General features: G+C 38.0%; 1 protein-coding gene and 1 non-coding gene across 3 annotated transcripts in view; both read left to right on the top strand.

The window, feature by feature from the left end:
* Positions 1–18,084, top strand: part of COL25A1 (collagen type XXV alpha 1 chain) — a 467,388-nt gene extending 449,304 nt beyond the window's left edge. The window contains exons 31-38 of one of the 2 annotated variants that reach the window (XM_049709644.1): positions 1,427–1,480; positions 2,959–2,985; positions 3,955–4,008; positions 7,299–7,376; positions 9,204–9,242; positions 13,869–13,909; positions 16,700–16,720; positions 17,933–18,084. In XM_049709644.1, the coding sequence (XP_049565601.1) occupies positions 1,427–1,480; positions 2,959–2,985; positions 3,955–4,008; positions 7,299–7,376; positions 9,204–9,242; positions 13,869–13,909; positions 16,700–16,720; positions 17,933–17,948 (330 nt within the window). In that variant the 3' untranslated portion in view covers positions 17,949–18,084. Of the gene's footprint in view, positions 1–1,426; positions 1,481–2,958; positions 2,986–3,954; positions 4,009–6,727; positions 6,815–7,298; positions 7,377–9,203; positions 9,243–13,868 lie in introns of both variants that reach the window. The other variant, XM_049709643.1, reaches the window with a different exon arrangement.
* Positions 18,085–20,628: 2,544 nt separating this feature from the next.
* LOC117201246 (small nucleolar RNA SNORA70) lies at positions 20,629–20,763 on the top strand. The gene has a single exon (XR_004483246.1). It is a non-coding gene; the product is annotated as a small nucleolar RNA SNORA70 (small nucleolar RNA).
* Positions 20,764–26,512: the final 5,749 nt, after the last annotated feature.

The following is a 26,512-nucleotide window of genomic DNA, read 5'->3' as shown; positions in this document are numbered from 1 at the left end:
ACACCAGTTAGAATGGGCATCATCAGAAAATCTACAAACAACAAATGCTGGAGAGGGTGTGGAGAAAAGGGAACCCTCTTGCACTGTTGGTGGGAATGTAAATTGATACAGCCAGCCACTATGGAGAACAGTATGGAGGTTCCTTAAAAAACTAAAAATAGAATTACCATATGATCCAGCAATCCTGCTACTGGGAATATACCCAGAGAAAACCATAGTTCAAAAAGACATGTGCACCCCAATGTTCATTGCAGCACTATTTACAATAGGCAGGTCATGAAAGGAACCTAAATGCCCATCGACAGATGAATGGATAAAGAAGATGTGGTACATATATACCATCGAATATTACTCAGCCATAAAAAGGAACAAAATTGGGTCATTTGTTGAGACGTGGATGGATCTAGAGACTGTCATACAGAGTGAAGTAAGTCAGAAAGAGAAAAACAAATATCGTATATTAATGCATATATGTGGAACCTAGAAAAATGGTACAGATGAACCAGTTTGCAGGGCAGAAATAGAGACACAGATGTAGAGAACAAATGTATGGACACCAAGGGGGGACAGTGGCGGGGGTGGTGGTGGTGGGATGAATTAGGCGATTGGGATTGACATACATACACTAATATGTGTAAAATAGATAACTAATAAGAACATGCTGTATAATAAAATACGTTAAAAAAAAGATTATCATTTAAGCTGAGACAAGCTCTGCTACTTAAATAGGTACATGGAGAGAGAGTGATGAGGTAGTAAATTCCTACCTTATCAGGCACTGAGTAGAAAGCATAAATGTTTTTAAACCCTCTTTTTCGAAAGGAAGCAAAACATACATGATTGTATTGATGTGACTTGATTCATGAATTATGCAAATATTTACTGAATTGCCGGACACTATTATAAGCCGTGGGCATGCAGTAGGGAAAAAAGCCAGGGCCCTGGCACCCTAATGTGCAGATTCTAGTGAGGGGCTCAGCAGAGAATAGACAAGTTATAACGTGGGTATGTCTCCTGGTGTATGAGCACCGTGAAGCTCATTTAAGGGCAGGGGCAGTCAAGGAAGAAGGGCTTGCTGAAGAGACATTTGGGGGAAAAAGTATTTTCTTATTACATTTTTGAAAAAGTAGTAACTTAAAATAATTAGTAACAAACATTTCACAGTAAGGCCAAAGAAACCCAAGCACCACACCCTAGACATGCAAGTCCTTTTGCACCGCTGGGCAGACAGTCCTTCTTTCAAAGGTGATTCTGTAAAATATGCTAACGTGGATTTCTTTTGCTCTATCACTGGCAGCGGCCCTGAAAGAGCCTGACTCTTTGGAATTTTGATAGAATGATACTTCAAATAGAGGCTTTAGCCATCAGGGGAAGTGTGTGAATATAGGTGTTTGTTTATGATTTGCACTTTCACCTTTCATTATAGGGTGAAAAAGGAGCTATGGGAGAGCCGGGACCCCGAGGACCGTATGGTCTTCCCGTGAGTTCTCTTGTCTCGCGATGGTGTTTCCCTTCAGCATGTATAGATGACCTGTCCCTGGCATGGTTAACCCTCCCCTCGTGGGGAGACTAATCCCATTAGAGGAGCAAAGAACAATCCACTAAGTCTCTTCAACGCCAATGTAACTGTGTACTTCAGAGATAGGTCATATTTGTGTCGTATTCTTACACTCACATACAGACACCCACACACTTCACCAGTTTGAGAGGATCAGAGGTTGTCCATGAGATGGACAGTGCTAACCTGAAAGGGGGCTTTTGACTGTCAGATAACCCCTCCTTGGGCCATCTGACCAGACCCATAATTGGCCCTTCCTTGGGAGGTCATTGTACCAGAAGTGGGTGTGGAAGCTTAATTTTAAAAACTCTCTTCAGGCTTTATCTGTTCTCATATATCAGTTACAAAAACTGCTCTTGCTAATAAAAGGTATTTCTCAGATTGATGTTTCTGATGACTTTGTTGTTTCTGACCTTTCTAAATTGCCGTGATGACAAGTGATCTTCAGAACAGAGAAAGTTGATAGTGTTCTATCTTCTGAAAATTCTCAATTACACCCACTTCAAATTGAGAGCCTCGGGTTTGCTTCAGAATATTATCTTTGGGATAATTGTAAATGATTTGATGGGGTAGGGTAGAACTACAGTAGAAGCATATACTGTTGTCTCAAGGTTTATAACCCCTACGTATTTTCCACGTACCTTGTACTTTCTAGTTTTTATGAATTGAAATAATAAGCTCAAACCATGATTACTTGAGTGCTAATAGAGATGCTGATTTTGAAATAGATTTCAAAATCTAACTGGTGGAATCAAAGCAACTTCTCAGCAACTTTTGGGTGGATTTGTTGTGTGATTTTCAATGCCCTGAAAATCTGCTCCACAGGGCTCAATGGATCATCCTTGCACAGCAGTATTATATTCCTTCTATCATAGGGGGTCATTAATTTACTAACAGTTTTTAATCTGTGATCTTCACACCCACAGTATTTATAGACAAGGTGTACATCTAGCCACATTAAAATTGTATTTAACAATAAACAGTTTTCACATTCTTTACACACTTATGAGCTAACTACTAAGTTGTCAAACTAAAGTAGCATAGATTTGCTTATAATGTTAGTGCTGGTGTGTTTTTAAATCAACTAAACAGTATTTTTGCTTATGACTTACTCTTAGATTGATAACTTGAATACCAAGCATTAAGCTTCAGCAAAATATCAGACTATTTAACCTGATATAGAATAAAAACATTTTCATGACACTTACCTGCAACATTAACAGTCACTTCACTTGATTTACTGAAAGAAATTTGTGTTACTAATCAATAGAGAATCTTTTTCACATTTCTGAATTAGTTGTTTTTATACTAGTGTTGCATGTCCAGGCAGCCTTAAATAGAATAATAACCTATTCGTGAAACTTAGGAACACTAATGTAGCTACTATGATTCTTTGGCAGGGGAAAGATGGAGAGCCTGGTCTTGATGTAAGTAATACCTACAATGAACATCTTCCCATTATAATAGATGCTGATGGTCTCCATCATCAATAACAGCAAGAATACTTCTAATATTTTTCTGTGCACAGTTATGTGTACAGCATATATTGCTGTGTGTGTAGACAGCAATATGAAATAAACCACTAGGGTTGGCATGAGATAGACATAAAAGCAAAAAGCATAATTATCTAGTATGAAATTAATAACTGACAGTTGATAGAGGCACTTCAAAATACTTTCCCAAATCAGACACTCAACATGAGTGGGTTAAATTACTTATTTTAAAATATGCATAAAATCGAAGTATCTTTCACTTGCCACCCTTAGGGAATGGTATGTTTATTCTCAAAGCTATTATGCAGTATTTTTCTTTTTAGCATAAAGTCTCTATATATCTTATAGCAACATAATTCTATAAAAATAGAGAATGTCGAAAGTCAATCCCTCCTAAAATGATTACTGCTCATCCTGTATATATGTGAATAATAGCAGTAGCAAAAAGTAATAATAGTAGTTACTCTTTATTGGGCACCATTTGTATGCAGACATCATTCTGGTGCTTTATATATATCATCACATTTAATGCTCACACCAGCAGATGTGTAGTATTAATAGGTATTAACCTCGTTTTATGGTCAAAGGACTAAAATGGTGAAGTAAGTTTGCCCGCAGTCCCACAAATCAGACAACTTGCCAGGATTCGAACTAGGATCCTGATATTCTCTCCACTATACATTTCTTTGGAGAAAAAGCAAGAAACCTTTCGTTTACAGATATTTGAGATGTTAGGAAACTGTTATTTCTAAGTGCCACTTTACCCATCTAAGCTTTGAGACTTGAGGGCATGCCATGTTTCTTTATTTGCGTTCAGAAACATGAATTCTTAAGGGTTTTTTTCAATATGGTGTTGCCACAGTTATACCAATAGATCTTTTTGGTTTGCTTTTTATCCTATAGGGTTTCCCTGGTCCGCGAGGCGAGAAGGGTGATCTAGGAGAAAAGGGGGAAAAGGTGACCTCTCCAGCCTAGCATGTGCCTGTTTGATTTTTCTGCTTCTGTCTGCTTTGCTGTTCAACCTGTGTAATTCTTTCATACGTCTAATCTTCCTCCATCCTGTGCTCCAAAAACACTCTTATGTCTGATCTGAGGAACCACATCTTCACAGAGGAATAAAGGCTACACTGCAAGAAATAAGGGCACTGTTAACACAGAAGAAAAGAATTATAATCCCCAGATATCTGGGCTACAATCTTTGGACTACCTGACACCAATTAATTGAAACATGAAGTTTTCAGGGGTTTTTGAAAATGGGGGTGGGGAGGCATTTATGACATTAAGTAAAATTAAATAGCACAAATCTGCAACAGTCTCCTGGCAGAGCTCAGCTAACCCTGTAAATTCAGCATCTCATTCATCTTCACAACATTCCCGGTAGAGACAGAAGATATGTCCTGTATCTTGATTTTTTTTTTTTTTTTTTTTTGATTGGAAAGTGGAAGGCAAGCAGTATGCCCGATAAACCCAGTGAGTCCATTACGCAGGGACCAGGACTTGTTGCCTTCGGACGCTGTAGGTACTCTTTTTTCTTTTTTTTTCTTTTTTTTTTTTTTTGCGGTACGCGGGCTTCTCATTGTTGCGGCCTCTCACATTGCAGAGCACAGGCTCCGGACGCACAGGCTCCGGACGCGCAGGCTCAGCGGCCATGGCTCACGGGCCCAGCCGCTCCGCGGCATATGGGATCTTCCCGGACCGGGGCACGAACCCGCGTGCCCTGCATCGGTAGGCGGACTCAACCACTGCGCCGCCAGGGAAGCCCGTGAATACTTTTTGTATATCATTCTTTGACATGGGAGACAAAAATTAGCAAGAGCCTTTATGTGTTCATACCCACAAAGACAGATAGTTACAAAACTATGCTGATTAATAATAACACTGAGACATTATCCTCTGTAAAAGTGTCTGTTTTCCATAAAGCCTGAGGTTCACTAGAATATTACTGAAAAACGATTCCCAGAGCCTGTTAAAGTCAACATTCATATGACAACACTTTCCGTTGAGTGATTATTCTGAGTTGATTAACCAATCAAAAAATGAATTGAGTCCAAAATTAATAATACCCAACACATCTGGTGTCAGTCACACCTATATGAAGAAGAGTCCACTCCCTCCCAATGAAGTTTAAATCAATTTTACTTCACGGCAATGATGTTACTTGCTGAGGAAGAATGTCGATTCATCTTGCACGAGTGAGCAATTTACTCCCGAAAGCTCCTCCCATCTTACTTCTTATCACACCTGCTCTCATTTCATTTCACCCTGGCATCTCGGGTCTTTGTTTTTGATCATGATCAACTAAACCACACAGAAGTTCTCTCTTTCCCCGATATTAGAGAAACCCAAATGGCTTTGATTCTGAGCCTTCTGATGCAATGTTTTTGGCACACAGGAGATAAATGTGGAGCTTTCACTCACACAGAAAGGATGCATTAATTTGAGTGCATATCTCATCTATATCTGTTATGTATATGTCTTTGAATATTCATGTTGTTTCGCTTCTGAAATTATTCAGACTTATTGTATCTGCCATCCTGATTGCAGAATGAATACACTAATTTAAATATGTGTTGCATAGTATTTTGTATTCTGTACTGCACCAGCTTCTTGTCTATAAATATGCAGAGATATTTGTTAATGTGAAACAGCTGAGGTGCATTCCTTACTTCTCCTCCTTTTGCCTCCTTTCCTTAATTCCTCCATCCCTATGAGCCATGCAGCTTTCCACAACCTTTACCTTGATTCCTAAATACTAATTTCCATGGCTACATTCCCACCATGTAATTATCCTGCCTACCTCATTTTTAGCATTAGCTCAACTGAATCCAAACTGCTTTTTCTCTTGAACAGAATTTTTTTGTTTTGTTTTTTTGGCTTTTGTTACCTTGTGAGCAAGCTGGAAACCCATTTACCATTGTGAACACCTGGCATGAGACCAATAACAGTGAATTAAAGAACATCTTTGAGTTTATAAACAAGTCTGTTTCTCCAAGTGGCATTGCTGAGAAATCTTAGCACTTTTAAAATTTGTTTATCTGACTTACTAAGGAAAGTATTTGCTTTTAGTTTCCTTAAAAAGAATGTTAAAAGAAAGAGTATATTTTTAACACACTGAATATGTTTAAATGAGAACTAACTACAAAAAATAATGTCAGAAAGTTGGATTCATTTCAAAACGATAGAAACTGCCAAGATTTTTTCCTTTTCCTCTGGCTCAATGTAGCTTTCATCTGTTATAGGATTAGAAAAAAAGCAAGTTGGCAGGTACTGAAAATTGGGTGAAGTCTCCATTATTCCTCTGAACTTCACTGCCACTGGCTGGATTCAATACAGTTGGTATCTGTCATCTTCACCAAAGTGGTGGCGGGAACACCTCATTCACAAGGACCACGGCACTGGGGTCTAAGTCAGCACTGATCCTCCTTTCTGATGTGTCAAGCTTCAAGTTCTTTCATCTTGTTGAATCTTTTTAATAAAATCCTGTACATCACTGCCCAGAATCCATTGCCACTCTGGAAGTCTGTTATTTTTCATAATATCATGCCTTACCTAAACCAGAAAACAGTGGTAAATGCCCTTCCAGACTTTTATTGGCTAAACCATCTTTTGAATCACCGTTACTTCCCCTCGCCCCCCCAAAATAAAACCTGTCTTATTTAAACCCTTGTATCCACAGGGGGAAAAGGGAAAGAAAGGCAAAAAGGGGCCTAAAGGGGAGAAAGGAGAACAGGGTGCTCCTGGATTAGATGCACCCTGCCCGTTGGTATGTCTGACTCATGCAACCGTCTCCAGATGTCACATGCGGAGGCGAAGCTGGGAGAGGAGCAAACTGGAGGGACCGCACAAGCGGGGGTTCTGATTGGCATCTTTTAACGTAGACTTTAAGGTCCCAGAAACATCGATAGCAGGCTGTCAGTGTGTTCCACCCCTTGTCTCTGGCCACCAGCTATGCCTGGTTTCTCAACACTCAAGTATTGATGTGCATCCGGGACATGAATGCGGGATCGGAGGAGGAACCCGTGCTCCTCAGTCCTGCTCCGGAGAGCAGGTCCCCATTCCCAGAGAAGCGCCAGTTGTAGGAACACATCAAGCTCTGTTTTCTTTTGTCCAGCATCACTGGATGTTACCTTTCCCTTCAGAGTTGCTCCTCTCCCAGCCTTTTGTTATTGTGGTTATTTCATTAGCAGAAATTGTGCTTAAGTGATTTCTTCTGTTTAGTAACATGATGAGTTAATCTTTACAAACAGGGATTCCGTGGCGTTAAGGGGGAAAAAGGGGAGCCAGGCCAGCCTGGCCTGGATGGGCTGGATGCCCCTTGCCAATTGGTACAGTATTTCTCTTTCCTACCACCCTGCATGCAATTCCTTTGTTTATTACATATTCATCTCTCTCAGTGTAAAGTGGTACTTCTGGAGCAAGCTTTACATGATAAACACACTACATGCATGTGCATGAATAGCTCCTTCAGTGACTGCAGAGTGAAAAAAGCATGCACGCATTTCAATCAGTGACTGCAAATTAATCTCCTGACATTGTTCTCACAACTGACACAGCTGCCACGTCTGTGTTCTGGGGAATGTCAGTTTATCTAATAACCATTTCAAGATGACATTAAAAGTGCATAAAAATCTTCTATGTAAAGGCACAACTAGGCTATAACTTTGGGTTTTACCCCTAAAGTTATCCTTTTTTTTTTTTTCCTTAAAAGAAATAAAGGCATTTTTGCCTTTCACTAAATTTCTGTCAGGCTGTAAATAAGACCAAACCTACATAGTTGAGCTTCTGTGGTCAAGACTTAACCAATTCAAAGGAATGCTGTTAAGAGACCATAGGGGAGAAAACCAAACTTCTCTGAGCTTCTAAAGATAATAGTCTGCAGCCCAAACCCTCTTCTTTGTCACATAACCTTTTCAGTTTAATGGTCCCTCCTTTTGAAACTCACTTTCCTAAAGTAGACAGATCTCCCCTACCTCCATTGGCATGTCAAAACCCTTATACTAAAATCTAAAATTCTACCGGGTGACCCTTCTCCTTGTACCAATCTGGCATTACCGATTTTTTTTCCCAAATATCTTATAAAGTTATTTCAAGGTGTTTTTTTTTTTACATTTAAAAAGAAAGTATATGCAAATTTTCTGAGGTGTAAAGGAAAACTTTTTATGACTGTGTTGATGGTTATACTTGGTCTGCATGTTCTTATATTCTTAAATACTAAGCATGATTCTTTAAAGATAAATTTGTTTCTCAAGTCTTTTAAGAGATTGTATTGTAGAAGAAAATTTTATTCAGTCAATAATTGCAACTAGAAAATGTCAATATGATATGCCCAGTCTTTTATTTTGTTTGCTTGGTATTGACAATAAATAATATTTTACAATCATTTTGTTGGGGGAAAACACAAGCATGCTTCATAATATATCAACTCTTCCTGCCTTATTTATATCATTTGTATCTGAAGAGTGCTTACCCTTTAAGTGAAAATAAATTTTGTGACATTTAAGAATCCCTTGTTTATTCAGAATTTGTTAATTGGCTTCTGAAGAATTTTAATTTAAAAATTGAGAAAGGCTGTGGATAACATTTTACTATAAAGATATAGACTGGCTGCCTCTCTTTTAATTCAATCAATTTAATGTTTTACTTTATCTGCTTTCAATATAGAAAAGTTGAAAGATGCTCCACAGGAAGAGCTATAAACTTCAGATAGAAATGGTTCATCACTGATTACTCACCATGATCATGCATTCAGCCATAGAACATAGTGACCAGGAAGAGAAGTTGTTTCCATTTATTGAATAAAGACAATTATAGAATGCGTTTTAATGAAATTAAGAGAAATAGTACAGAGTTATTATCTAAAGATATAACTAAGTAGACCACTAGGTTTTACAAATTATTACCCAAAGTTAAGTATAAATCTTTCTATATTTTATTTATTTGAAAAACATGTACTCACTTTGGAAAACACTCGAATTTTCTTCCTTTTAACTAATGTTGGGTAATATCTTGGGAGTTGATTATTAGTAAAAGATGCCTATGACTAATGCCACCTAACAGGTAGATATTCATTTTTAAGCCTCTGGGCATATTAATTATGAATTATGATCACTTTCGTGGAACCTGAGGAATTCTTATTCTTCTTTTTAAAATAGGGGCCAGATGGATTACCCATGCCCGGCTGTTGGCAAAAGGTAGGCTTTACAGAATTATTTCTAAAAGAAGCACTGTCCCTTTCTCTGTACCTGGCCTAGGCTTTTCCATTTAGAAGAGATTTTTTGAATTTGACATTGCTGAAAGGTGTTTGGGTATTAAGAAGCAAAAGATCCCGTCTCTAGAATATCTTCTAATGGTGTTTGCTGCTGATCTCTTCCTAAACTGATGAGTAAAAATAATTCCTGGCAAACACTGTAATTTGGAACCTTCCCTATTTAATCTTTTCTTCAGAATGGAAAGGGGCAGTGCATCTTGACAATGGTTTGCTTGTCTCAAACTCCTTTTCCTCCTACTGTTTAAAATGATTCTTAATTGTGATTTTTTCTGTTTATACTCAGTTACTTAGGCAAATATGCAAATACATGGTAGAACCCTGTCAATATTAGTCACAAAGCTGAGAAAGCAGAAAATGTAAGCATAATTTTCTTTTCTTCGATGATGTCTTGATTTATTTAGGAGAATCTGATTATATTTACATTGGTGTCCTTGATGATATCAGTTTGCTCTAGCCTCTACGTGTGGCCACCCATAGTCACTGTGTATGTATTCAGCAGAGAAGGGAGATTATTCTTCATAGAGAACCTTCTTGTACAAAAGCTGTGTGATAAGCCCTTTCATATAGGCGACATCACTTTATTTAATCCTCATAATAACCCTATAGTGTATTATTATCGTGAATGATGCCAGTGAGGAAAGTAAAATTCAGAGAAGTTAAGTAACTTCCAAGGACACAGAGATAGTATGCAACAGAACTAGAAGCAGACAATGGAAAGCAATGGCAGAACTTTAAGGAGGGAAGAGATCTGTATGTGCTGTGCCTTTCAGAGAATACCCAACCTTTACACAGTAACGGTGCGCGCCTAATTATAAAGGACTGTGCATATGCTACCTAAGGTTAAAGGAATTCTACTGATGTGAAAATGAGCCAGAGGGAAGTATACATACTCTTTCATCATTTTGAAATTTTTTTCTCTAACACCTGTGGCTTCTTTGGTCATTTTTGGTAGGCTTTGCTTCGTTGGCAAACCTACAGCAAAACTATGTAGGATTGCAAAAAGATGAGGAGAGACTTATTTTCCTCTCATCTCCTCAACTCCGTTTGTGAGGAGATCCTGTGAAACTCACTCTCTTGCTTAACTACTTTTACCCCACTTGGTGAGGGAAAGAAAATCCTTCTCTCCCAGTAGCGTCATTTATTTAGTAGCTTCCCATACTCCACCTTCAGCCTGTCAGATCATTAGCTCCATCACAGCTGAGGTCAAGTGGTTCTTGGGAAGATGAGGCTATCATCATATTCTTCACCTGAGAAAACTATCCTTTTACCATCATAACCCCTGTTCTCAGAATTTTTAATACCTTCTTGAGCTGGAATCACCATTTGCTCTTTAACCTTTGCCCTGTAATCTAATACTATAATGATTTTTTAATCCAGTCATTGGCACACTTTACATGGAGAGAGATGTGAAAGGCTTGTTTTATCCACCCTCTGACACTACTCAGCACTTGGGTTCACATCATTTTTGACCGCTTCTAAATCACTTCCTTTTTTGTGAAGGCATAAAAATAAGGGCAGCAAGCAAAGGATTCATCATCTTTTTGGTTCATAAAATGGCCAAACCTAGTAATACGAGTAGCTCAGAAAATCAGAAATTTCCCTTTTAAGTACTTATTTTTCCACAGAATATACACTATGCTCTACATAAGATTAAGGCTGTCTTAAATCCAGCCTCTTTTTATATAAAGACTAATGCACAACGTTGTAAATCAACTATACTTCAATAAAATTTTTTTAAATGGTAAAAAAAAAGAATCATAACTCAATGATAAAGCTTCAGTATCGCTTACCACACTCCCCAACACAATCAAATGCAAACAGTAGTGATTATCCTCCCCCAACGCCCCCTCCCCCCAAAAAAGAAGAAAGGAACAATTAGAAAAATGAAATGTTCTATTGAATATAATCTCTTATGTGGTCAACTTAGCTATCTCAAATACATTGTTGGTCAAATCAAATTAATTTTTAAATGATATTTTTAAAAGAAAGCCAGTAGATTACTCAGTCCTGTTTTAGTGGACCACTTTTTTAAACATTACGTTTAGTAGTCTCTAGAGCACAGTGGTAAATGTTTGACTGAAAATTCAGATTGTAGCCACAGTAGAAATCACTGTGAACAAGTCCTGTTAGTCATACTACTCTCAATAATAGTTTTTTCATGTAAAACTATTTGATCTTTGTTTAAATTACTTTTCTTTCTAGATATAGTTCAGTTTTCTAAATTTCGAAGAATAATGATATACTAATTCACGTTGTAATTTGTACAGTGAGTAAATGGCAGAATTTATGGTTAAGAAAATACTTACAAGCTATTAAAGTTATCATCTGTCCTTATCCAGAGATTAAAAACTATTTAATAGGAAAAATACATATGACCTTCATAGTTTTTAATGTTTCATGAAATTTCATTTTTCCAGATAGGGCTGACAGGTTTGCAACAGAATCTTCCTAAAGTAAGGTGACAGGTTTTTTAAATTAAGTTTTAAAGTCTGGGGGAAAAAAAGAATCTTTAAAATTCTGGAGATTATTTACAAAACATTGGTTTATCAAAAAAAATGCATCTGTTTGAAATTTGAGATAAGTGGGAGTTTGGAGAAAGGAATATTTCCTGTAGACACACTCTCTGGCCTTGGCATGACGTGTGTAACATTGAGTGAACTTCATTTCTAAAGATCAGAAAGTACCCAGCCTCTTAAGCACACTTAATATAGCATCTATTTCTACTGGAGAGAGAAAAGCAAATATTTTTAATTATTGAACTGAAATATGACTCTGAGGACGAGTCACCATTGTGGTGGGGAGATGAAGAGATCTTTGTCATTCTCCTTCTCTGGACATTCTACTTTTCTCACTGATTTTTCTTTGAGTCAAAGTAAAGATTGTCACCAACATCTGCTCTATAAGTTATACCTCAAAGACCATTGTTCCTCTGTTCTCTCAGACTTAACTTCAGTTCTAGGAAAACCTTAGTAATTATGGCTGCTGAAAGCAAGGAACCAGACATTTCCAGATCCTTAGATCACAATAGAACCTGTAACACAGCTTGAAGACCTGACAGCAGAGAGGTCTGCCCTGCACGCCCTTCACAGCAGGGCAGGACCAGATAAAGGAAAGAGGAAACCAGAACCCAAAGAGAGTAGAGTGTTATGGTTGGGCATTGATGAAGTGAACCATGCCACTGAGGTCAGAACCCTCAACAGTTTCCACAGTTGTGTTTTAATGCTTGGAGAAGATTACATAAGCCATATATAGGACATGTTTTTAATTAGGGCACATCTGTGATAAAATCTTAATTTTCTGCTTTCCCAGAATAGTTACTGAGACAAACACTTCCCACAGACTTCTCAGTGGCAAAACAAAATGTGGGTTGAACCTAGGATAAAAATTTTGATGACTTTTAGAAAAGTAATGTATAGGACATATCAATTGGCTCATTGATTAAAAAAACAACAACAACCCTCTATTCAGGGTTCTACCAGTTTTCTTAAAATAAATGTTAATTTGGAATTTTTATCCTAAACTACTAATTCTATACATTTGTCTTTTTTGTTGTTTGTTTTTCTGCAGTGATGAATCTAACCTTCCGAGCATGAAGTTGTGTATATAATGGTCCACTTTTTATATTTATAGTTGAAAATTGGATTGCAGATTTTACAAGTCTGAGATATGTTTACATATAGCTGCTTCTTCCTGTTTGCAGTAGTACACATATCCATTTTTTCTTCCCTTACATCTGAAATTGGGCAATATGTGAAACCAGTGAGAAGCCTGCAAAAAATATAGATCAGTATCTCTTTATCTTATGTGAAGATATGTATTTATATGGACATAGCGATAGAGATTGATTGTTCTTGCTATTTTCTTACTCTGGGCTTGTTAATTGCATGGACAAAAAGTGCCATGAGATAGTTTACATGAAATTGTGACCAAATATGAACTCGAAGCTATGAAAATGTACTATACTGACTGATTTTAGAGTTTATCGTCACATCCCTACTCACCTTTGCTATTCGTGGCCACACCACCCATTGAAACTGACTAAAAAAGCATGATGGTGTGCCAAGCCTGCTTGCTGTGCGAACTCAGATGCTAGCATGCTGCATTATGAGTCCTTTGATCACATCTGAACTTTTATTTCTTTTGTCATCTCAAGGGGGTTACACCATGGCTCATTGCCAAAAAGTGATAAGGTGGCGGAGAGCATACACACACAAATGGTCTTGTATTTTGAAAGGAGTTGCGGTCCCAACTGCAGATCTTCAGCTTCCACTATTGTGGGCTCACGTGGCCTCTTTGGTTGAAATGTCCAGGGGCTGAGCTGGTTGCTGACACTAGTTTTCCTTGGGCTGCCCTTGGCAGTGAAGACAAAGAGAAAGGATTGGTTCAGCCTCCTGCGCTGTGTCTCTCATGTGACCAAGTAAGAAAGAGGTTTACAAAGGCAGGCACCCAAAATAGAGGACTTTTTTAAAAAAATAAACTGAATTCCAGCAAGTGTTAACATGGGTGCTTATGGAAAATGACAGAAGCATACTGCACTTCTTTTGGGCAGAAGATTCTTGGAATGGCAGCCCCTGTTCCTGAGGGCAAAAGGTGTGTACATCTCACCAAAACTCGGGTTGCTGAAGATACAACATGTCCCAAGAAGTGGTTGGCCGAAATAACCTTTCCTGAGGATGTAGGAGAGCTCATCCTACGATCTCTACTGAAGCTGATGAGAGCTTCCCTTCCTTCCAAGATCCAACCCATGTTAAACATTTTCTACAAACTTCTAGAAACAGAAAGATATTTTCCATTCTTTTAAATATTTTTTCTTTTCTCTTTTAGTCCCAGGAATATTCAGGAAAGATTTGTTTTCCAGCTTTTGTCACATTTATTTTGAACAATTTTTTAAAGGAAAGTCTTCAAATCCTAATAAGTTGGTACCAACAGTCAAGTTGACCATTTGCTAACTTCTCTACTGTTCTGAATAATTGCAGAGAATATAACAGAAGCTCCATTTTCAGTTCAGTCATTGTAAAGCATCAAAGTTAAACAATTTTTCAGTACTTTTTGACTTTTTTTTGTATGATGAATATAACATATATAGTGATTATCAGTTAAGATAAAGTCAAGATTTGGTCACATTTGATCGTATTAACTCATTTCTATTTCTTGTAGTTCTATTTAGTTCTAAGTTGTGTCTATATTTAGATTTCTTTATCTTTTTTACATTTCTCAATGTTTGTCTTATGCACAGACCAAATCTGAGATCTCAGAAAGCTGTGAAATATAGTTGCCATAAAGAGTATTTTTCAACTACTTGCTCAAAAGTTACCTAACTGTATTAGACTGAGCATTTCTTTGCACAGTAAAGAGTTGATAGCATGTTTTGAAATGACTTGTTCTAAGTGGAAGGGTTACATTAGGAGAAACGTCATCAATGAGGAGTAGTCACTCTTTCAGCCCATTGGACAATATAATTTCTCATTTCATGCCATTTTGTGGGAAAATTTCTGGTTTCATATATAGGTTTTCACCAGCAGAGGGGAAATTATCTCATCATTGGCTTATGGTGACAACAGTTAACGTACGATTATAAGACAAGGATCCCAAGATCCTTATGATCTCTTTCATAATATATAACCAAATGCTCAGTTATACAAAATGCCTTCTTTTTGTTTCCATTATGTTTTCAAGAATGGAAAGATGTTTGAACTAATCTATCAATCAAATTGGTAACATCTCTAGTAACATTCCACACTCCGAAACCAGTTTAGCATTTTTAAAACACCAGAGGGCATTTTCTACCCATCTCTTGTATGAGCTGGTTAGGATAAGGTATTTTATTCAGTGTCTGAAACAATTTGTCTTAAATGCTTTGGAAAAATGAACTAAAGCGAGTAAAACCACAGTCTCTTTAGGAAAACAAACAGTAGTGTCTTGAGAAAAATCTGGTGGCTATATTTCTTCCCATTTATCTTTCTTTCTACTCCTCTAGTAGAAAGAGGAATTAAGATGGATCACTATTTAAAAGTTGCACAGCTTCAAAAGAGAATACCTTAACATCAAAAGAGAAACATTTCACGTACAAAAAATATATGTATTTTTTAAACACAGCCCTTTAAGAATACTGTTCTGTCCTATGTGTATATTGAGGTTTTACTCTATAACTGATTTGACAATATTGCCTTTTATTCCATGATTAAAGGAAGCTGTAAACTTTCAATACATTTCCTTGGGGAAAACAAAAGGACCATGGTCCTCCTCTTTGTTCCATGGAACTGCTAGGTCTTAACCAACATGCATAATCTTCAACTTTTGTTACTAAAATATTTTAAATCATCCATTTTTTTTACCAATATAGAGAATCCTCAAATAATTGCCTGATGAACTAATGAATGTGTCTGCCGATATATGTGTTGGCAGCTACATATTTTTCTTTAAGTTTGCTTTCTTTTAATTTCTATTATTGGATAGAAGATTAAGAAAAAATACATGAAAGACATTTGAAATAAGTCAAGATCAGATTCCATTTCTGATAAGCATCTTTTAAGGATGCCAAACTGGTACGTGTTTTAGCTTTAAACTTGTTTTCCGTTTATGTTGGTGCTGATGTATTTCTTTTCTTTTTCTTTATGGACAATGCAACTCTACTATGGATAATTTCATTTCTCTGTTTAATAGCATTCCTAAACTGTTAGTGCGTGATTTTATTTTTCAAGTTTATGGATTTACTATAATTATGGTTCAATGACCAGTCTTTCTTAATGTAAAAGAAAACAAAACAGTGTACCTATAGATGATATGTGTGTACTTGGATTGTGGATCCTTTTATTTCATGTTCATTTCATATACCATATGCCTTTCTCAACTTTTACTCTCATCTTTTAGCTTATAGAATTTGATTAAGCATGACAAAACCAACATTAGACAAGTCTGCACACATTCATAGAGTACCTGACCCATAAATATGCCAAAATTTTTCTTCTAGTTTTCATTTTCATTATGAAAAGCAGTCTTGAAAGGTTTTTCTTTCTTATTTGATTTCATAGGAAACATGAGAATATCTTGAATTTCTACCAAAAAAAAAGTCTGTTCTTGAATCCTGTGCATGATGTTCTGATGGAATAGTAAGAACTCTTATGCATCCAGTAGTTCATTCTATATGTCCTTTGTCTACTATATATTATATATATACACCTCTCTACTAGTTTAGAAATGGTCAAATCAGCATGTCAGTATCTGTGGAAAAATTAACTGGTATTATATTTTTATCACTTAGAAAACATGCTTAATTTTCCAAAGTTTTATTTTTAATGTTACTATTATAGCATAAAAAGTTAACACCACTTTTCATCTTTTTTTTTTTCTTTTTTGGCCACTATATATAATCTTGCCCAGAAATAAGCTATGCTTGTTAAGGTGGGTGATGTTTTCATATCTTCTAATAAATGATCTTAGGAACATGCAGATATTGATATTTGAAATCTTGTTTTTCTCTATTTCTTGATAATCAAGTAATATTAATAATTAACATTACCAAAAATGAACTTTTCTAATTTCTGCCAAAACACAAAAACAAAAACCTTGCTATCTCTAGAAAGTCAAGTCCATAACAGCGTAATCTTATATTCTCAAAAATAATGATTTAGAACAGTCACATGTGATTCTGGCTGTTAAAACAATTCATTCCTAGTGGAATTAACATACTTGACCAATTATGATTCTGCTAAGTTATTTTAGAGTATAAAGACCTTCAGTCCCTACTTTTCCCCATTTTTGTTGAAATAGCTTCATATCAGCTGGATTTACTATATACCACAGCAGAGATACCCTTCCAACTTAAATTTTTAGTGGATTTTGTTTTTGCTAATTCAATACTGAAACATTTTAATGGCATTTCTGATTTTTTAAATGTATTTAAATGCATAAGTTTCCCTATGCTGCTTATTGACAGAACTGTCGTTCTGGGAATAAGACTTTTTCAACCTGACCTATTACGTTTGATTTATTGATAACAAAGTACCAACATTTCTCAAAATGCAGTGGATATTCTCACATATCTCAGAAATATTAATAAATTGGATTCACAAAAGAATGTCTTACATATTATTGACATTTATGTGAATATTCTTTATACTGTTGTAAATGTTTCATGCAATTTAATAACATTTTTAAAAGATGTATGTATCTGATTTTCCTTTAGAAAATATTATATTTTTATTTGTATTTTTTACATTTTAAAGTTCATCTCTATGTGCAGCTATTTTTATATTGCCAAAAAATCACATGAATACAAAGTAAGAGAAAAATGCAAAAAAAAATATTTTGGCAAGCATTACACTGCATATTTTTCTTAATGTTTTGTGGGCCAGTCTCATGTAATTGATTATTCTAAGAATGTGTTGTGTCTTATTGCTGTAAATATGGCACAAACCTGTTTTTCTCAATAGTGTAAATAATTGAAAGATTGAATTCTCCCTGTTTGATTTCTTATTTCATTTCATTGTAATTTCTCCAGCTGAGATTACTGAATCAAAAGACGCATGTGGTTTTTTGATATGCAGCCTGGAGATAATTGCCTTGTGTTCAGTTTCTAATTTGTTTTTATTTGCTTTTTTAACTTGTTTTCAGGGTTCCTAGTTTGTGAGAAGTTGATCTTCAGAATTATTTTTACACTATTTATGACTTATTTTCATAATGTAAAAATTGTGTAATTATTACAATATTAATCCAAACAATGGTAATGAATTGTATTGTTATAAAGCTTTATTGATGTTCATGAACACCTTGGTCTATTTTCTCTGATTTAAACACAGTCCGTAAAGAATTTTAGTCTACTTTTCCGCAATATCGCAACACTGCCGTTCAACTTAGTGCCTAGCTCTAGTGATTTTCTAAAAAAGCCTAGTACTTTCTGTTTATTAGATAGTAAGAACTATACTGAGCCTCTCCTCCAAATTCACTTTTCTTCCAGAATTCCCTATCTTGATGAATTAAAATTCCTTGTGCTCAGTTGACTCTTATCTGCACCACATCAAATCAGTCATCATCATGTGATTAGAATGTACTACATAGTAATCATGTCAATGTATTGACTAATGAATGACAAAATGCCCCACTGAGGTCATCAATTATTTTTAGGTCCTAACTAAAAGAGCACACTTTTCAGCCCTCATCGTTTTTGCCTTTACCAATAACATTAGATGCGTGCGACCCTCTTAAACACTCCTTTAGCTCCCATGTCCCTTCACTCTTGTTTTCTCCTACTTTTCTTTTTTTTTTTTTTTTTACTTTTATTGAAGTATAGTTGATTTACAACGTTGCGTTAACTTCTGCTGTACAGCAAAGTGATTCAGTTATACACATATATATTCTTTTTCATAGTCTTTTCCATTACGGTTTATCACAGGATATTGAATATCCTGTGCTATACAGCAGGACCTTGTTGTTTATCTATTCTCTATATAATAGTTTGCATCTGCTCATCCCAAACTCCCAGTCCTTCCCCTCCCCACCCACCTCCCTCTTGGCAATCACAAGTCTGTTCTCTATGTCTGTGGGTCTGTTTCTGTTTCATAGATGTATGTTCATTTGTGTCATATTTTAGATTCTACATATAAGTGATATCATATGGTATTTGTCTTTTTCTGACTTACTTCACTTAGTATGATCATCTCTAGGTCCATCCATGTTGCTGCAAATGGCATCATTTCATTCTTTTTTATGGCTGAGTGGTATTCTATTGTATATATGTACCACATCTTCTTTATCCATTCATCTGTGGATAGACTTTTAGGTTGTTTTCATGTCTTGGCTATTGTGAATAGTGCTGCTATGAATATAGGGATGCATGTATCTTTTCGAATTAGAGTTTTGTCTGGGTGTATGCCCAGGAGTGGGATTGCTGGATCATATGGCAACTCTATTTTTAGTTTTTTGAAGACCCTCCATATTGTTTTCCATGGTGGTTGCACCAATTTACATTCCCACCAACAGTGTATCTTCTACTTTTCTTTCTCATTTTCCTTTGCCAGCTCTTTCTCCTCTACCTGACCATTAAATGATAATCCTCAGGACTCTGACCTACATGCTTCTTTTGCTTTTGCTCTTCTCCATCACACTTTTTCTCCAGGAAAACTCATTCACTCCCACAAAGACCAAGTTGCTATCTGCATTGCAGATTTTCTTCTACCTTCCAGACCAACTGTTACAGGCACATCTATCTGTATGTCCACAGGGAGCTCATCATCTTTACACCTGGTTCTCTTACAAACTTCCATATGACAGTGAACATACCATCCCCCACCTTGCATTCAAGCAAACATGATAGAAAAGTCAGAATCGTTCTGGACACCACCTGCCTCTCATCACCCACCCATTCCTTCTTACGTACAGCATCTAATTACCAAATCCCTTCAATTCTACCTCCTAAATATCTCGGAGATCCACCTCCCTTCTCCTCATCCATTGCCACTGCCTCAGCCTCGGCACCCCCCGGCTCTCTCTCGGACTTTTAGAAGAGCCTCTGAGCTGGCCTCCCTGCCTCTAATAACCACCTCGCCTCCACCTTGTACCTGATACGACTCTGATGAGTCAGAGAAAGCAAATATGGCCGTGTCTTATTTATTTATGAATTTATCCTCCCATTTCATTTCATATAGCATTTAAGGCACATTAAACAAACACTAAAGAAATTAAATACATTTAAAAATAAAGAAATTAAATACATTTAAAAATAACCAAGAAAGCCATATTTAAACAAATTTCAAGGTCACAAAGAAAGCTGTATTGAAAAGATGTAAGACTTAAAATTGTATGGCTCTCAGCTTTTCGGTGTCCATAACAAAAAAAGAAATAAGTTTACATCATCCATAAAGTGAAACAGACTACTTCCTCAAAAGAATCAAAGCTGATTGATAAGAAGTGTCATGTGAGATTTCTTAGAGTGGGCACTGCCGTTTAGGGCACTCCTACAATGAACATTACAGCAGCTTTTCATAATGTTCCTCATTATAAGCCGAGTGCATGGGCCAAAACCAACTTCACTGAACACAGTTCTTCGGGGAAATTAACCATGCCATTCCCCTGCTTACAGTCCTCCGCAGTCCCCCATTATCACGCAGATACTTATTTTGGTATAAAGTACAAAGGCCTTTGTGATCCCACTCTGTCTAGCTTTATAGCATCATTGCTTGCTGGTCAGCAACCCTCACCCAAAGGTTTTCCCATGTTAAACTATTTGAGGATCCCTTTGGCTGTTTCCTAGGCCTGAAACAGTCTCCATCCCCATCCCCACCATTCATCTCAAGAGTTCTTGCTCTCTTTTTTTGCAGCCAGTTAAGCCGAAGGTGCGCTTTTCCTCGTGGGGGCCTGGTGTGCAATGGCTGTGGACAGCAGCCTCCTCAGTAGTGCATGCAGCTTGTTGCCTGTGCGGGTTGCCCTGAGGGACCTTGGAGACAGCCCTTTCCAGTGGGCCTTCATGATTGTCATGCTGTCCCCAGTCTAGGCTCCAGACGGGTGTGTGCGGTGCCTTTGGAAAGCCCCAGGGCACAGTGGCCAGGGTCCACACAGGCCAAGTCATAACGTTCATCTGTACCAAACTTTGAATAAAGGAGCATGTGATTGAGGCCCTCGGCAGGGCCAAGTTCAAGTTCCCTGGCCGCCGGAAGATCGGCATCTCCAAGAAGTGGGGATTTACTAAGTTTAATGCGGATGAATTTGAAAACATGGTGGCAGAAAAGCGGTTCATCTCAGATGGCTGTGGGATCAAATACATCCCTAGTCGCGGCCCCTGGACCAATGGCGGGCCCTGCACTCGCGAGAGCCTTGGCGCTGTCCCCTCCTTACACCCACCCATAAATCCTACTTTCCTGTCAAAAAAAAAAAAGCATTCTTCCTCTTTCAAGACCTAACCCATGCGTCAACTTCCTAAACACCATTTCCTGCCAAGTTTAGATTCTCTGTCTTCTATGCTCCAATAATTGCTTTTACGTGTCACTGCTAAACCACTTATCCAGTTGTTGATAATTGTATGTTTATCTACCTCCTCTGCTAGATGGTGAACCAAGGATGAACTCAATTCACAGGTTCCCAGTAAATATTTTTAAATGAATAAATGAGTGACAAAAGTTACAACAACAACAAAACCCACTTGGAGTACCAATTTTGTTAATCTACGTAATGGATAAAGCAACCCACACAGCTAGTTCCTAGCATTCTAGGTAATTCTTAAAGGAAAATGTGTTACGACCTCTTTCAAATCTAAATTAAGAATATGTTTTATATGAAATAGGGTGCAATGTCATCTAAGAGGTGGCCAGAGAGGATTAAAAGTTTATAGAAAGTAGAGAGAATTTGAGCTACCCCTATGGAGAATAGGATCAAACAGCAAAAAACACATCGTGATGGGAGGTTCAGGCCAAAGACAACTGAAAACCATGATTTTGTTTGGGACTCTCTGCACCTTTGCTCACCCTGCATGGTGCTGTCATCCATTTAAACATCAAATATTTATCTACTGAAAATCTTCTTTCTCTCAATGTATGTTTCCTAGATTTTCATTGCCCCTTTATATTAGGAAGCAAGATAAAGTCCAGGAATTCTCGAACTCCATCATTCATCAGAATCAACTGGAGTTTCTGAAAAAAACGCATTGCCGGGCCCCATCCCCTGAGTTTCTGATTCAGTAGGTCTGGGGTAGGACTTGAGAATTTATATTTCTAACAACCTCCTCATTGGTGAAAATGCATTTGGTCCAGGGTCCACTCTTGGAGAACCACTGCTGATCTAGTCTATCTTAATGGAATGTTTGTGGCATTCATATACTGATGGCAACCTTCCTTTTATTGTGAATCTCTCTGGGGAATTTTCTTTCATCATCACTGTTAATTAAAACTCTGAGCTCACCCTTGGACAACTCTCTCAAGTGGAAACTGCTAATTCTCCAACAGCCCTCACATACCTTAAGGATGGGGAGAAAGTTGAGCGTGCACATTGCCCCTCCATTGCTGGTTCCAGAAGATTAATTCTCCACCCGTATTCTACAAAGCCCTGCTTCTTTAAGGCTCATATTATTTGGTTATTACCACACTTTTCCCTTCCTCAGCAATCATCTCCTGGCCTCCCAGTCATTCTCCTTCATTCACTGAAGACTTTGGCCTTTGGCTTATGGTGATTTTCTTCACCCTAAGTGCTGCCATCACAGGTGACTTAAACATCAACATGGGCAATGCAAACAACACCTTAGTACGTTACCTTCTCAGACCTCGTTTCTAGTGACTTTTTGCGCCCTCCAATTCTACCACCCACTCCCCTCACCCACTGATTTTGTCAACCCCTGGAACTGCTCCAACTCTGGAATAATACATTGAAACATCTCATTCTGAGCCCTCTCCCTATTTTGCCAGAACTTCACACCCAATAACTCCCACTATACTTGTTCTTGAACCTTATAATGGTTTCCATTCCCTTTGCTCTCTTAGCCTCTTTCCTATCAGGTCCCACCCAACTCCACTTCCTCCCCTCTCCAACTTAGGTTACACGGTTCAAATTCTCATCTACACCAATGCCAATAAGTCTGTTATCCCATTGTTCTTCCATTTGTCCATTTGGAAAAAGCCAAATACTATAATAGTCCACCTGTCCACCTTCTCTGCATCTTTACCTGGTCTAGTCCACCCAGCACCACAGGAGAAACTCTCATAATGGTACAGATTGGTCCCGCCATAAATTCAGAGTCTTCAGATTCACCTGTGCATTTATCAACTCCTGACAACCAACAATCTTTCTGTGTTTCCTTAGCTAAGATGTCAAACTTTTTCCACTCTCCTTTCATCTTCACCTGTCTCACTCTCAGTAGCTGATCTTGCATTCAGAGAAGGAAAGAAATCCACAGAACAGATTCCCTCAAATCCCTCCAACCAAGACTGAAAATGGGCCCGCATCTACATCCTTGATTTCTTCCTTCCCTTCTAGTACAATAGAAAATGATGTCGCTCTTCCCCCTTAAATCTAACCTCTGCCCAAATGCCCTACTTTCATCCCAGGCTTCTGGGGATCTTGTTCTGTTATGTCAACTTCTTTTCTTCAGACTATGCCCTAAAGGGATTTAAAAATATTTGCATACCTTTCGTTTTCCTGCAAGCTTTTCCTCAATGCTGGGTACCCCTTCAGCTACTGCCTCCTCTCTTTCCTGCCTTGCCTTCAAAGACGAGCTTCCAGGAAACTAGTTATATACTGACCACACCCACTTCTTCACCTCCCATGCATTCCTCAGTCCGCCATTAAGCTCTGCCCCTACCACTCCACCAAATTAGATGGTCTCCACAGTGACCACCTAAAGTCCTATGAATTAAGTTGCCACCAATATTTCCAGATCTCCAAACTTCAGTTTTTGTTGCAACTACATAATTTTGGATGTACAGCAGGAACCTCCAGCTCAGCGTGTGCGGAACTAAACTTGCCCTCTGTCCCCCAACCCTGTTCTCCCTCCCGTGCCCTATATCTCAGAGAATGGTATCACCACTCACGCAGCTGGCAAAAACAAAACTTCCCCATGATACTCAACCCTCTACCTCATCATCCTCAATCACTGTCTATGACCAGCTAATTCTACTGGCTCAATATAGATTAGAATTACCATCCTCATGGCATTTCCATGGCGACAATCTAAGGCCAGGTAACTTGTATCTCTTGACTGCATCACTACAGTAGCAGCTCTCACAAAGTTGGTTTTGCCCTCCATTGTAGCCAGAATGATCTTTCCCTTCTTAAAACTTTTTACACTGAAGCTCTTCAGTTCTCTCAGGATAAATTTCAAATTCCTCATTTTGGTTTACAAGCTCCTTCTTACTCAGTCCATAGCTATTTCTCTGGCCCAGCCTCTCATCAGTCTGTCCCCTGCACTTTATCTAGACAACCTGCCCTTGTTTTTCAGTTCTTCAGCAGTGTCTTCTCTGTCACGGGCAGAGCCCCAGTCTGTCATTTTCTCACCCCTTCTTCACCTAAAACCCCACTTTACCTCCCTAACTCCTACCTATCCTACATGTCTCAATTTAGACATTGCTACCTCTGTGCTCCCTTTGCATCTTGGATATCATTTCCCACAGCACTTTTTCACGGGACTGCTCCACAGAGAGGGATGTCTGTGTTGTTTGCTCTTAAGTCCTGAATGTCCAGCACAATGCCTGGCAAAGGGCTGGCACTCATTAAATATTTGTTGAATAAATAAGTGAGTGAAAGCAATAACCCAAAGGGATACAGAACAAACCATCCAAGGATAATATGAGCAACCGTGCATGAAAATATGCAAGAGTGAGTTTATAATTCTTGTTAAAAATCGCATGACTGTTTCATTGACTCAGACATGATAACATAATTTTATAGGCATGTTCTTTTCTGTCTCTTGCAACATCAATATCAACATCAAATAGCAAAAGCAAAAAAGACTTGGGGTAGCTATTCCTCGTTTCTTTTGGACCAAGTAGTGTTCTCTAGAAAACAATGTCCTATGAAATAATAATGGGTATTACACAAATAAAATCATTAAATATAAGAACATGGACTTCCCTGGTGGCACAGTGGTTAAGAATCCGCCTGCCATTGCAGGGGACACAGGTTCTATCCCTGGTCCGGGGAGATCCCACATGCGGAGCAAATAAGCCCGTGCGCCACAACTACTGAGCCTGTGCACCACAACTACTGAAGCCCGCGTGCCTAGAGCCCGTGCTCCACAAGAGAAGCCACCGCAACGAGAAGCCCGCACACGGCAATGAAGAGCAGCCCCAGCTCTCCACAACTACAGAAAGCCCACGCACAGCAATGAAGACCCAATGCAGCCAAAAATAACTAAATAAAATTAAAAAAAAAAAAAAGAATATGTACTGGAATGTCCATGAAAAAGATAAAGGATACAGTCTCCAGAGAACACAGCTTGGAAAATGCTGCTCTAGAGCATTATTTGATCTAAATCAACACTGCCAGAGCCCAGGCATGGCAGGCAGTCCGCGTGCCTTGTGTCTTATTGTTCAGTCAACATTCCTACCACAGGAGCTGCTCCAAGGAGTGACTGTATTCAAAGATGTCCTCGTTGGTAACACCTCACTCTTTGGCACGCCTTTCCATTCCTCTTTTTCATCTTCATTGCTGTCCTCAATCCCCTCTCACATCTCCACTCTAAAATGTATTAGGATTCACTTCTTTGCTTGAATAGGAACTTGATTTGAGTGTCGACTCAAATCCATCATTCAAGGCAATGGCAAAATCCAAGAGTAATAACGTCCCATGTGGGAAATGTGTTTCAGCAGAGCACATAACAGGCAGTCAACCAGAAACAGTTTTTCTGGTTAAATTATGAGTTTGTACTTGCAAATGGAAAGGGAGGTTGGAATATGAGAATAAGAAAAGCAGGTGAGCCACGTTTATATTGAGCCTGTATATCAAGTTGCAGATTGAGCCGATAGGCACACTGACATTGTCAGACTGTGGAAGAAAGAGTTGTTGACTCCACCTGTGGCCGAAATGATGGGTATACGAACAAAATATCAAATATCCTAGCCATACAGTGTTGAATAACTGTGGAGTTTCCTAGACTATTCTATCTCCCTTTCATAAAATATCAGTAAAAACAAACATAAACAAAGGCAAGTGATAATGGAAAAACTGGGTAAAAGTGTTGGACAAGAGAATTTATCTTTAGATGGTTTTAGCCATATATTAGCATTATATTTTATATTATATATAAAATATATTATATTTATACAAATATATTATATTTAGCCATATATTAGCCATATATTAGCACATATATTAGCACAATAGTAGCACTATTGCTACTCTAAACTTACTGCCCATAATTTAGTGTCCATAACATACTGTCATAAGTAGTTCGTACTTCTCTTTTTTAATTCATCTAACAATTTTAGTGCTTGCTCTGAGAATGCCACAACGGTAAAGATGTCTTTTCTACTTTCAGGCCTAAAGGACTCATTTATTTTTTATTTTTTTAAATTTTATTATTTATTTTTGGCTGTGTTGGGTCTTCATTGCTGCGCGAGGGCTTTCTCTAGTTGCGGCAAGCGGGGGCTACTCTTCGTTGTGGTGCGCAGGCTTCTCTTGTTGCTTAGCACAGGCTCTAGGCCCAACGGGCTTCAGTAGTTGTGGCTCGCGGGCTCTAGAGTGCAGGTTCAGTAGCTGTGGCACACGGGATTAGTT

The sequence above is a fragment of the Orcinus orca genome, chromosome 4 (assembly GCF_937001465.1).
Source record: "Orcinus orca chromosome 4, mOrcOrc1.1, whole genome shotgun sequence".
Lineage (NCBI taxonomy): Eukaryota > Metazoa > Chordata > Mammalia > Artiodactyla > Delphinidae > Orcinus > Orcinus orca.
This window is presented reverse-complemented; position numbering and strand designations above follow the sequence as displayed.